This window comes from Ovis aries, chromosome 15, assembly GCF_016772045.2.
Source record: "Ovis aries strain OAR_USU_Benz2616 breed Rambouillet chromosome 15, ARS-UI_Ramb_v3.0, whole genome shotgun sequence".
NCBI lineage: Eukaryota > Metazoa > Chordata > Mammalia > Artiodactyla > Bovidae > Ovis > Ovis aries.
In genome coordinates, this window is record NC_056068.1 from 15,498,520 (window position 1) to 15,511,098 (window position 12,579).

The 12,579-nt window shown below is 42.3% G+C and overlaps 1 protein-coding gene across 1 annotated transcript in view; it reads right to left on the minus strand.

Moving 5' to 3' along the window:
* Window positions 1-12,579, minus strand: part of PIWIL4 (piwi like RNA-mediated gene silencing 4) — a 55,231-nt gene that overhangs the window by 16,835 nt on the left and 25,817 nt on the right. Inside the window, exons 10-13 of the mRNA XM_042232874.2 lie at window positions 11,653-11,770; window positions 10,800-10,911; window positions 3,262-3,446; window positions 1,236-1,308 (exon numbers count right to left, since the gene is read on the minus strand). Coding sequence (XP_042088808.1) covers window positions 1,236-1,308; window positions 3,262-3,446; window positions 10,800-10,911; window positions 11,653-11,770 — 488 coding nt within the window. The remainder of the gene's footprint in view (window positions 1-1,235; window positions 1,309-3,261; window positions 3,447-10,799; window positions 10,912-11,652; window positions 11,771-12,579) is intronic.

Sequence of the window (12,579 nt, forward strand, 5' to 3'; positions counted from 1 at the left end):
ACACACTCACCACACACATACTCACTACACACACACACCACACCACATACACACACTCACCACACACACACATACACTCACCACACATACACTCACCACATACACTCACCACATACACACACACACACACATATATACACACTCACCACACACATGCATTCACCACACACACACACACTACACACACAAACTACACACACACACCATACCACACACACATACGCACACTCACCACATACACACAGCACACACACATGCACTCACTACACACACACCACACCACACACACATACACTCACTACACACCGACACTATACACATACACCACATCACACACACACATACTCATGACACACACATACACACCACACACACATGCACACACTACACACACACCCTCCACATATACACACACCATATATACATTCACTCACTACACACACACACATACACACACTCACCACACACATGCATTCACCACACACACACACCACACCACACACACACATACACACACTCACCACACACAACATGCACTCACACACGATACTTTGGGAAATGAAGCAATTGTGGGTATCCCTCAGGGTGTTATAAAGTAGAAGGAAAGGGCACCCATGAAGGGGGACAAGAATTCAGGGGAAGAGGAACATGGGACCATAGGCGACGTGAAAACTTACACCTTCCAAGAACCCCCGAAACACGAGAAGAAAACTGGGTGCCCCAACACTTATGGGATGAGAGTCGATTTATCTTAAACCTTAAGTAAAAGACAACCCCCACCAACAAGCTGAAAATATGCAGATATCCAATAAGCTGACAAAGGGGTGGGCTCTCAGCCATGTCCAAATCTTTTCGGTTCCCATGGACTGTAGCCCACCAGGCTCCTCTGTCCATGGGATTCTCCAAGCAAGAATACTGGAGTGGGTTGCCATTCCCTTCTCCAGGGGATGTTCCCGACCCAGGGATCAAACCCACATCTCTTGTGTCTCCTGCATTCGCAGGCAGATTCTTTACCACTAGTGCCACTGGGCTAAAAATTAATATTAGAAATATGAAAGGAAAATAAAATATCTGGTTAAAATACCAAGATTAATACTTTATTGGGTGTTTGGGGAAATGCACGGCAATTTGAAAACATGTGGGAGAATATGTTCAAATTCCTTCTTTCAAGACTGTTAGATATGAAGAAAAATAAAAATTATACCTCAAAACACAAAAAACTATCCTATACTTACCAACTGAACCTCGTATTTAACATACTTCTGTATAGCGTGAATAAATGCAGCTGGATTTTCTTGTACTTTTATGCTACATAAAAAGATTAATTTTGAAAATGTATAAATTTTAGTAGCACATAATCATATAGCCTTAAAAATAAAGCAGTTGGTTTTTATAAGAGACTATAATTTGAGGGGGGAAAAATCATTAAACTGAAACCTTTTGCGTCTAAAATTGCTTCTCCCAAACAAGATATGCCAGAAACATTTAACTACTATTTTTATTAACACAAAAAACAGGTTATTGAAAACTAAAACTTTCTCCATTGTATAGAGTCCCCAGAGATTCTATCTAAACCACAATTCTGTTGTTCAAAATGGAATTGAAGGCGTACTTTTGAAATTACAAGTCTCACTATCAAACGTTTGAAACAGAGTTCAAGTTAAATCGGGACTAAGAATTCTGTAATCTGAATCTCCATGGGAACTCTAAAATAAAAATCATCTGATTAATGAGATCAAGATATCCAGTTAATCTGTATGATTCAAACAAAAGATTTTTTTTTCCTTGTGGCACCTTGCATGGAGCCTGGAATATCTAGCCTTAATTAATCAATCAATCAGTGGACAAGTACTTAGCAATTATCTGTTCTGTGGCTACAGTATATTAGGGGCCAGAGGTTACAGAAAATGATTCCACTCAGAGGAATTCATAGATCTATTTTCTTGACATGGGTTCAGCCTCTCATATGTATACATGCTTGGAACGGTCCCAGTGCCCAGGGGGCTTTTAAAGCTTGCCCACCAATTGGCAGGACCACTATCTGCCTCGCGCTGGTTACAACAGGAGTGACCAGCAATGCTGTTTCAGACGGGAGAAACTACGCATATAAATATAATGAGTAAATAGATACGTCACAGGAGAGGAAAAAGGATGGAATAAAATATGAGCTTTCAAATAAAACAGGCCAAGAACAGAACAAGAGCACAGACTTGTTGGAATCCGGGTGAAAAAGAGCCTGTGATGCCAGTCCAGGTCTGAGACTGTAGCTTCTTTCTTTAACCTTTTCCTGTCTTCTTACCTCATGGGTTGAGAGAAATTAGAGCAGGTGAAACTCAACCCAGGCGATTTGTTAACAGATTTGATAAGAAGAGAATTCTAGACGAGACTGTAAACTGAGACTTCGGGAACAGCTATGGTTTACAACAATTCTTGCGCTGATGATGTAATTAATTAGTAACCATGTATTTAAAGAATAACTCCCCACCCTAGCAATTAGGACATTTGCACCTCCACTACAACAAAGAGAAAGAAGTATCTGTTGTTCTTTTTTTAAGCAATGAAGTAAGACGTGACCAACTTTGCGGCTTTTCTAAATTGAAACAGTATTCAGCTTTGAGTGCGATTGTATATGAATGGACCCCTTGCTAAATAGAAAGCGTCATATTTATCTCATCCCATGCAAACAGCATAGCATTTACTATGTAGCAGTAGATACTCAACAAATGTTCAAAGGCTAAATGAATGACCTGGTTCTATCAGCAAACTATCTAGATGATTAATCTTATGCCACAGGAACAGAAGAAGAAAACTTGTTTCAGATCCATTTTTACATTAAATTTTAAATCATAAAATCTATCAAATTAGTCAGGAAATGCAACTTTTGTTAATATCCTGACTGCTGTTAAGTTTTATAAACAAGTGATATGGAGGAATTAAGAAAAAAGCTGAGAAGGCAATATATGGATTTATTAAGAATTCATATCTCAACTAGTACTGGAAAGACATGAGGTAATGAGACTACTGCCTAGGAAGAATTATGAAAATAAAGTTTTACAAAAACCAACATAAAATACATCTTAACTGGATAAAATTTTAATCATTGCCAACTCTATGTATAAATATTTTCTTGGGACTCTATAGTAGGAAATTTTACTGACGTAAAGAAACATTTGTAGCTCTTTCAGCCATTAACTCCTATTACCTTTCTAATCAAACCATATTAACATATGAAAAAAATGAGAATTTTCAGCATCTTCTCACATTTTGGGGTGGTCCACATTAAATCCCATGGGACTTCCAACTCTTCTCAAGCAGTTCAGAAAGTTCTCTGTCACACTTTCGGCTCTGTTACTACATATAACCAGCCATTTATTCAAAGACCGTGCACTTAAAACCTTGCAAGTTCGTATATCCTTGGACCAGTCAGCTGCAGAGGCAGGTTGACACTGAGAAAAATAACACAGAATAATTAAATTAAAAAGATAATATGGAGATATTTCGTATTTGTCATAACAGAACAATCCAGTACAGTTTGCTACTCACAGACTTAAAACACACATCTAAGTACTTCACATCTGAACACAACACACACTTCTTGGGACTGGAGGCAACTGAATGACACCCCAGGTCAACCCTTCCTTGCCTGTAGATCCTTGGCAAGTCCCTTCACCTCATGGGGCTCTGTCATGGCAAAGGCAAGTGTCAGGTTCAAATCTCTAGGTTCCCAGGAATTCCCTAGTGGTCCAGTGGTTAGGATTCCAAGCTTTCACTGTGGAGGACACAGGTTCAATCCTTGGTAGGGGAACTAAGACACCACAAGCTGCACAGTGTGACCAAGAGGAAAAAAAAACAACCCCAAAAGCAAACCCCACACAAATCTCTAGGTTCCCTTCCAGCTCTAAAAGCCTAAGATCTTTATTACAAAGGCTCATGTGAGTGACTGTCCAGTTTGTTCTCTTTGCTTTAGGCATCTAGAAGTCCTAAGTGGGAAATGCTGATGACTGACCTTCCAGGTCACCATACTGAGATGAACAGACCCTACAATTAAGACTACACTATACTAGGAGTAGCTATATTCAGAAGCAAAGATGAAGCCAAGACACAGGCCCCTATCTTATTCTTAGGCGGTTCCCCAGGTGACCAGGAAAAACAATCTCCCAACATTGAAGAGGGCAGACTTCAGACTAGTCCCCAGCCTTCTGAAATCAAATCAAAAGTCCCTGGTGTGTGAGGCAGGAAGAACCACTGGTAGAATTTAAAAGGACACTATAAGCTAATCCCTTGCTACTCAGAGTGTCGTCTTGTAGCAGCACTGTCTCCTGAGAGCTCGTTAGAAATGCAGTCCTGGGCCCCATCCCAGGCCCACTGAACCAGACTCTGCATGTTAACAGGTTCCCCAGTGATTCGTCCGCACAGTACTGTTTAAGAAGCATTGCAATCCCCTTGTTTTACAGACTGAAAAGCGATGGATGAAAGCGGTTATGGAGCCAGCTGGTGGCAGTGGACTTGACTTTGCAGGCAGAGCATTTTCCACTAAGCGCTCTGACTACCCGGCCCCAGCCATTCTCTCAGTGCCATGTCACAGAAGGCCAGGCAGGGGCTCAGCTTCAGGGGACAACCTTCACCTAAGAACCAAGGGGCAGGGTTTGGCTTCCAGAAGGGCTCTGTCTCAAGCCAGGATTCATTCTTTCCTGTTACAGCCAGTGTGAGGAGAACCACAGCCCTCTCACTTACACTCGCCTTTACCAGCTGGGAGGTGACTCAGGACACACACCCAAGGTCACTCTGAGGCCTGTGAACTTTTTCTGTACTCAGTTTCTCAAAGTGAAAGTCGCTCAGTCATGTTTGACTTTTTGCAACCATCATAGTCAACAAAAAAGTCCAAAATGCAGTACTTGGATGCAATGTCAAAAACGACAAAATGATCTCTGTTCATTTCTAAGGCAAACCATTCAATATCACAGTAATCCAAGTCTACACCCCTATCAGTAATGCTAAAGAAGCTAAAGTCAAATGGTTCTATGAAGACCTATAAAACCTTTTAGAACTAACACCAAAAAAAGATGTCCTCGTCATTATAGAGGACTGGAATGCACATGTAGAGAGTCAAGAGCTACCTGGACTAACAGGCAAATTTGGCCTTGGAGCACAAAATGAATCAGGGCAAAGGTTAATGGAGTTTTGCCAAGAGAATGCACTGGTCATAGCAAACACCCTCGTCCAACAACACAAGAGAAGACTCTACACATGGACATCAGCAGATGGTCAATACCGAAATAAGATTGATTATATTCTTTGCAGACAAAGATGGAGAGGCTCTATACAGTCAGCAAAAACAAAACCAGGAGCTGACTGTGGCTCAGATCATGAACTCCTTATTACCAAATTCAGACTTAAATTGAAGAAAGTAGGGAAAACCGCTAGACCATTCAGGTATGACCTAAATCAAATCCCTTATGATTATACAGTGGAAGTGAGAAATAGATTCAGGGGATTAGATCTGATAGACAGAGTGCCTGAAGAACTATGGATGGAGGTTCACGACATTGCGCAAGAGGCAGTGACCAAGACAATCCCCAAGAAAAAGGCAAACGGTTGTCTGACAAGGGCTTACAAATAGCTGAGCAAAGAAGAGAAGCTAAAGGCAAAGCAGAAAAGGAAAGATATACCCATTTGAATGCAGAGTTCCAAAGAACAGCAAGGAGAGATAAGAGAGCCTTCCTCAGTGATCAGTGCAAAGAAATAGAGGAAAACAATAGAATGGGAAGACTAGAGATCTCCTCAAGAAAATTAGAGATACCAAGGGAACATTTCATGCAAAGATGAGCACAATAAAGGACAGAGATGGTATGGATCTAACAGCAGAAGATATTAAGAAGAGGTGGCAAGAATACACAGAAGACTATATAAAACAGGTCTTTATGACCCAGATAAACATGATGGTGTGATCACTCACCTAGAGCCAGACATCCTGGAATGTGAGGTCAAGTGGGCTTTAGGAAGCATCACTACAAACAAAGCTAGTGGAGGTGATGGAATTCCAGCTGAGCTATTTCAAATCCTGAAAGATGATGCTATAAAGTGCTGCACTCAATATGCCAGCAAATTTGGAAAACTCAGCAGTGGCCACAGGACTAGAAAAGGTTAGTTTTCATTCCAATCCCAAAAAAAGGCAATGCCAAAGAATCGTCAAACTACCACACGACCGTACTCATCTCACATGCTAGCAAAGTAATGCTCAAGATTCTCCAAGCCAGGCTTCAACAGTATATGAACCATGGACTTTCAGATGTTCAAGCTGGTTTTAGAAAAGGCAGAGGAACCAGAGATCAAATTGCCAACATCTGCTGGATCATCAAAAAAGCAAGAGAATTCCGGAAAAACATCTATTTCTGCTGTACTGACTGCCAAAGCCTTTGACTGTGTGGATCACAATAAACTGTGGAAAATTCTGAACGAGATGGGAATACCAGAACACCATACCTGCCTCCTGAGAAATCTGTATGCAGGTCAGGAAGCAACAGTTAGAACTGGACATGGAACAACAGACTGGTTCCAAACTGGGAAAGGAGAACATCAAGGCTGTATATTGTCACCCTGCTTATTTAACTTATATGCAGAGTACATCATGTGAAATGCAAGCTGGATGAAGCACAAGCTGGAATCAAGATTGCCGGGAGAAATAACCTCAGACATGCAGATGACACCACTCTCATGGCAGAAAGTGAAGTGGAACTGAAGAGACTCTTGATGGAAGTGAAAGAGGAGAGTGAAAAAGTTGGCTTAAAACTCAACATTCAGAAAATTAAGATCATGGCATCTGGTCCCATCACTTCATGGGAAATAGATGGGGAAACAATGGAAACAGTGACAGACTTTATTTTGGGGGGCTCCAAAATCACTGCAGATGGTGATTGCAGTCATGAAATTAAAAGACACTTGCTCCTTGGAAGAAAAGCTATGACCAACCTAGACAGCTTATTAAAAAGCAGACATTACTTTGCCAACAAAGGTCCATCTACACAAAGCTATGGTTTTTCCAGTGGTCATGTATGGATGTGAGAGTTGGACTGTGAAGAAAGCTGAGCGCCGAAGAATTGATGCTTTTGAACTGTGGTGTTGGAGAAGACTCTTGAGAGTCCTTGGACTGCAAGGAGATCCAACCAGTTCATCCTAAAGGAGATCAGTCCTGGGTGTTCATTGGAAGGACTGATGCTGAAGCTGAAACTCCAGTACTCTGGCCACCTGATGTGAAGAACTGACTCAGTGTAAAAGACCCTGATGCCGGGAAAGATGAAAGGCGGGAGGAGAAGGGGACGACAGAGGATGAGATGGTTGGATGGCATCACCGACCTGATGGACATGAGTTTGAACAAGCTCCGGGAGTTGGTGATGGACAGGGAAGACTGGTGTGCTCTAGTCCATGGGGTCACAAAGAGTCAGACATGACTGAGTGACTGAACTGAACTGAACTATACTGTCCATGGAATTCTCCAGACCAAAATACTGGAATGGGTACTGCCGGGAGCCAGTGTGAGGAATCCCGCCCATGACAAGGTCATGAGGAAGGAAGCTGACATACGCAAGGCGTGCTCAGACTTCAGGGGCCCCTCTGGAAATTCCTAAGCATGTACCCCAACAAAAATCTGCCGGTTTTTGTGCTCTGCTTTTCCACTCTTCTGGCATTCTCTGGAAAAAGTTAATTCAGGGCTTTAGTCTTCTGCATTTGAAAGAGTGTTTCAATCCAAAATCCCCTCTGATGGCTTTCTAGCCTGCCTGCAGGACTCGTACAGCTGCGCGTGTGATTGTTTGAGGCCTCCTGACCGCAGGAGGCATAGGAAGCTTAAAACATCCTAGGAATGTAGGGGCTTCTGAGGAGTCAAAATCTTTAAAATAGGACTGATTAAAAGTTTCATTTGTTGAGTCAATACTTGCTGCCAAATTTTCATATCCTTTATTTTTAGATATAGTTGGTATATAGAAAAACAAGTAGTAGATCTGGTATTACCAACATTAGATCTTTGAATTAAGTACCTTCTTTGTTATAACCCACTGCACCTTTGTTCTATAGAGATGTAACTTTAATGCTTTAAGGAGATGCAGATTAAAGAAAAACACTTCAGGGGAAACAAAATTAACATTCATTAAGGAAGAGAGCTAAAAAGTGGTAACAAGCCTCTTGGCCAGAAGATAATGTAAATCACCTGAGACCTTTTGTATACAAAAAGATATACAGAAAGAGTCTGGGCTGCGAACACTACATAATTTGTATTACCCATTGATCTCTATGTATAATCAAAAGTATAAAAGGCCTTGAAGGACAATAGAAAGAGAGCCAGTCGCTGGACTGGTTCCCCCGTGTCTCCTCTTTACTCTAATTTCAGGCTGAATTCCCATCTAGGGCGTGGAGGCTCACTATGTCTACTTACTTGCCCTGGATCTTATAAGATCCGTAAGAGAGAGAGCCCAAGGCGGGGCACTCTCCGATATTCAAACGGGCACCGGCGGCCTAACGTAGACGGTGCAAGCTCCTTGTCTGGAACTTTACTGGTTTTCCATGTAACCCAAGTTAATCAGCCCTCTTCCTCCACTTAATTCTCCTACTACACTATTGTTTCTTACTCTAATCTTATATTAATAAACAAATAAGTTTTTCTCACGCCAACACCGTCCACCCTTCGAATTCCCTGGATCCACCAGGGCTGGACCCCGGCAGGGTACCCTTCCCTTCTCCAGGGGATCTTCCCAACCCAGGTATCAAACCCAGGTCTCCCGCATTTCAGGCGCATTCTTTACCAGCTGAGCCACAAGGGAAGCCAGAGAATATTGGAGTGGGTAGTCTATCCCTTCTCCAGGGGATCTTTGTGACCCAGGAATTGGACCGGGGTCTCCTGCATTGCAGGCAGATTCTTTACCAACTGATCTATCAGGGAAGCACCAGTTTCTTAAATCCAGTTTTAAACAAGCAGTTCAGCTGAGAAGTCGCTGACACAGACAGTTCTAACCTACCCAATACCACCTCTAGGGGGCGGGTTCTCCACTTTAGTGCCCCTTCTGTGAAGGGGGGATTCCCAGGTGATGCTAGTGGTAAATAATCCACCTGCCAATGCAAGAGATGAAAGAGATGCGGGTTCGATCCCTGGAGTAGGAGGATCTCTGGAGCAGGAAATGGAAGCCCACTCCAGTATTGTTGCCTGGGAAATCCCACGGACAGAGGAGCCAGGGAGGCTGAAGTCCATGGGGCTGCAAAGAGTCGGACATGACTGAGCACACAGTACTCCTATGGAGATCTGATTCTGGGCCAAAATATGCAAACAAAACTCTAACAAGTATGATTACCTACAGATGATGAAACAGACCATTTAAAATATTTCACATCTCACTTCACGTGTAGAACTAAAACTGAGCTTCTTTTTACTGACTCCTGACCAAGATCTTAATGGGGGTGTACATTTTAGGACTTGACACTGTTTTGTGTTTAAAGCATTTTTCCTTAGCTTCTCCAACAAGGATTTTGGTTATTTGAATAGATTATCAGAAAGCAATAATGAAAAAAAAGAAACCCCATCCTGCCAAAAAAAACCATTTGCTGCTCAATCATTAATTTCAATATGCTGACTTCCCTGCCATCAAATAAGGGCAAGAAGAACACCTCTAAAAATGAAATGAAACGTAACTCACTTTTAAAACGGGCAAAACAGAGGATGTACAATTTTTGCATATCATTGGTTCATATTTTTTTTTTCCAGTGGAAACCCCAGAGAGGCAATGATTTGTCTCTCCAGGTTTCAGAATGCCTCTCTGCCTAACTGCTATGGCCAGGTGAGCTGTGGGAGAATTTCTTCATGTTTATGCCAAATGAGCAGCATTCTATTTGGGGAAGATAAAGAACTCTGGTATCAGGAAACACAGTCTACTGGAATTAGCCTCCACCAGTTAAAACAACGTTTTCAGGTTCCACAAATTTTTGAAGCGATATAAGAGTACAACAACACCCAATAATAGGTTATAACTTTTGATTGCAATGGCGTGAAGTACCATTTTCTAATGCATCTTTTATTTATTTATTTTTGGCTGCACTGGGTCATCGCTGCCGTGTGCGGATTTTCTCTTGCGGTGGCAAGCGGGGTCTACTCTTCATTGCAGTGTGGGGCTTCTCATTGAGGAAGCTTCTCTTGTTGCAGAGAACTGGCTCTACAGCACATGGGCTTCAGTAATTGCAGTATGTGGCCTTAGCTGCTTCACAGCATGTGGAATCTCCCTGGACCAGCGATCGAACCTGCGTCCCCTGCCTTGGCAGGTGGATTCTTAACCAAAGGATGACCAGGGAAGTCTTCTAATGCATCTGTAAATGTGCCACCATATCACACTAACCTAAATCTGCTGGGTGCCACTAAATACTTGTCGCACCTTAAAAAGGAAAACAGAGGGTCTTGGGGTTTAGGACAAAGGGAGGGTGGGGAAATATACTGTGCTAAGTCAGTTCAGTCATGTCCAGTGCTTTGCGACCCTATGGACTGTAGCCCGCCAGGCTCTTCTGTCCATGGCATTCTCCAGGCAAGAATACTGGAGGGGGTTTCCATGACTTCCTCCAGGGGATCTTCCCAACCCAGGGATGGAACCCACATCTCTTAACGTCTCCTGCATTGGCAGGTGGGTTCTTTACTACTAGTACCACCTGGGAAGAGGCCACGGAAAAAGCATATGAACATTATATTATAATCCCACTCTGACTTATGATCAAACTGACATACATTCAAGAAAATACTTTTAAATGAAAATAAAATCACAGAACTTACTATGTGGTCTTGCATTATTATTTTTTCTGCAGGTGCAATGCGGCCAGTCAGAGACATCTGGCATCCAAAATGCAGCCCCCAGGTCTCCAGCTCAAAACGAGCATCCTTGTTTCTGTTGACAGAGTTGAGTCTTAAGCATTAAAAATGCTTACTATCTAAAAATTGTACTCATTAGAGATAAAATCATGTTAATTATTCAGAGACTGATTTTTTTAGGGTTCCTGACTTTTATTTCTATTCACCATTTTTCTCTGCTCCAAGGAATTATAGAGAGGACTGCACCCATGGGGGACTCCAAGGGATGGAAAGGCTCCCAGTGTGGCCCTCCAGTAAACAAAATGGGCCGTTGAGCCAAACAGTGCCTGCATATGTACTCAGTCACTTCAGTCATGTCTGACTCTTTGTGACCCTATTGACTATAGCCTGCCAGGCTCCTCTGTCCACAGGATTCTCCAGGCAAGAATACTGGGTTGCCATGCCCTCCTCCAGGGGATCTTTCCGACCCAGGGATTGAACCTGAGTCTCCTGCATCTCCTGCACTACAGGTGGATTCTTTACTATTGACTCACCGAAGAAGCCCCTGAGCCAAATAGGTCAGGCTTCAAATACAAATTCTGGACCTTGAGCAAACTCTGAAATCTTTTAAAGTCATGGTTTCCTGATTGACAAAATGTAGGACTAACCTAGCTATTTCGTAGGGGTAATGAAAAGGTTAAATATGGTAATACACAGACAGTGTCACCACACTGCCTGGCACATGCTAGGTGCTCAGTATAGGTAAGATATGATTCTTGATAACAAACATCAATAAAGAGATTTTGTGGAGCATCTGGATGTGGAGATGTCCCCATACCTCTGGAAGTCATCCGCAAGCCTGGCCAGGTGCTGCTGCCTTACCAAAGGATCGAGACGAGTTTCTTTAGCCACAGCCTTCATCAGCTGGAAATCAGAGGTCGCCTGGCCAGGCATCCCTATACGTTGTGAACGAAAACAAAGTGAAAAATGAACAGTCCTCACTGTAATCCAGCCCATCTTAGGCACAGAGTAATAAAACTCTGAACTTAAACTGAATCAGATTCACCATCTGACAGCAATGCAAGCCACCTTTTCATTTAAAATGTTTTCTAGTAGTCACGTTTAAAAAGAGCCAGAAAGAAACAGATGCAATTATTCAAACAGTATATATTATTTAACTCAGTATATCCAAAATATTATCATTTCAACACGTAACCAATATAAAAAGTGAGTTAATCAGATAGTTTCTCTTTTGTTTCACACTACGTCCTAGACGTCTAGTCTGTATTTTTACACTTCCGGCACTGCTCCATCCAATCCCTCAGTCGCCCTAGCCATGCGTCAAGTGCTCAGTGGCCAGTGTGGCTAGAGACCACCAAGAGGACTATGCAGATGTGACAGGCCAGAGGATCACTATGAACGCTCATCCCTTTCTGCAATGAGGGTATCCTTATTAACTTCTCTAATTGCAGGATAAACGCATGCACCTCAAACTCATTCGAGCACCATAAGTGTAAAATGTACAAAGTCCTCCCATCTTAGTCTCACCCTGGTAATCAGATGAACATGATTAAAAGAATCTTAGATAGTCTTTTTTTTTTTTTTTAAATTCTAGTGTAGAGTGAAGATTACCTTCTGGAGCTCATGCAAAAAGAAAATAAATAGTATTTTGGCACCTCTCAAAGAATACACCTGAAGAAAGTTAAATCACACGATTTCCTAGCCTGCATGCGTGATAAGTCGCTTTAGTCATGTTCAACTCTTT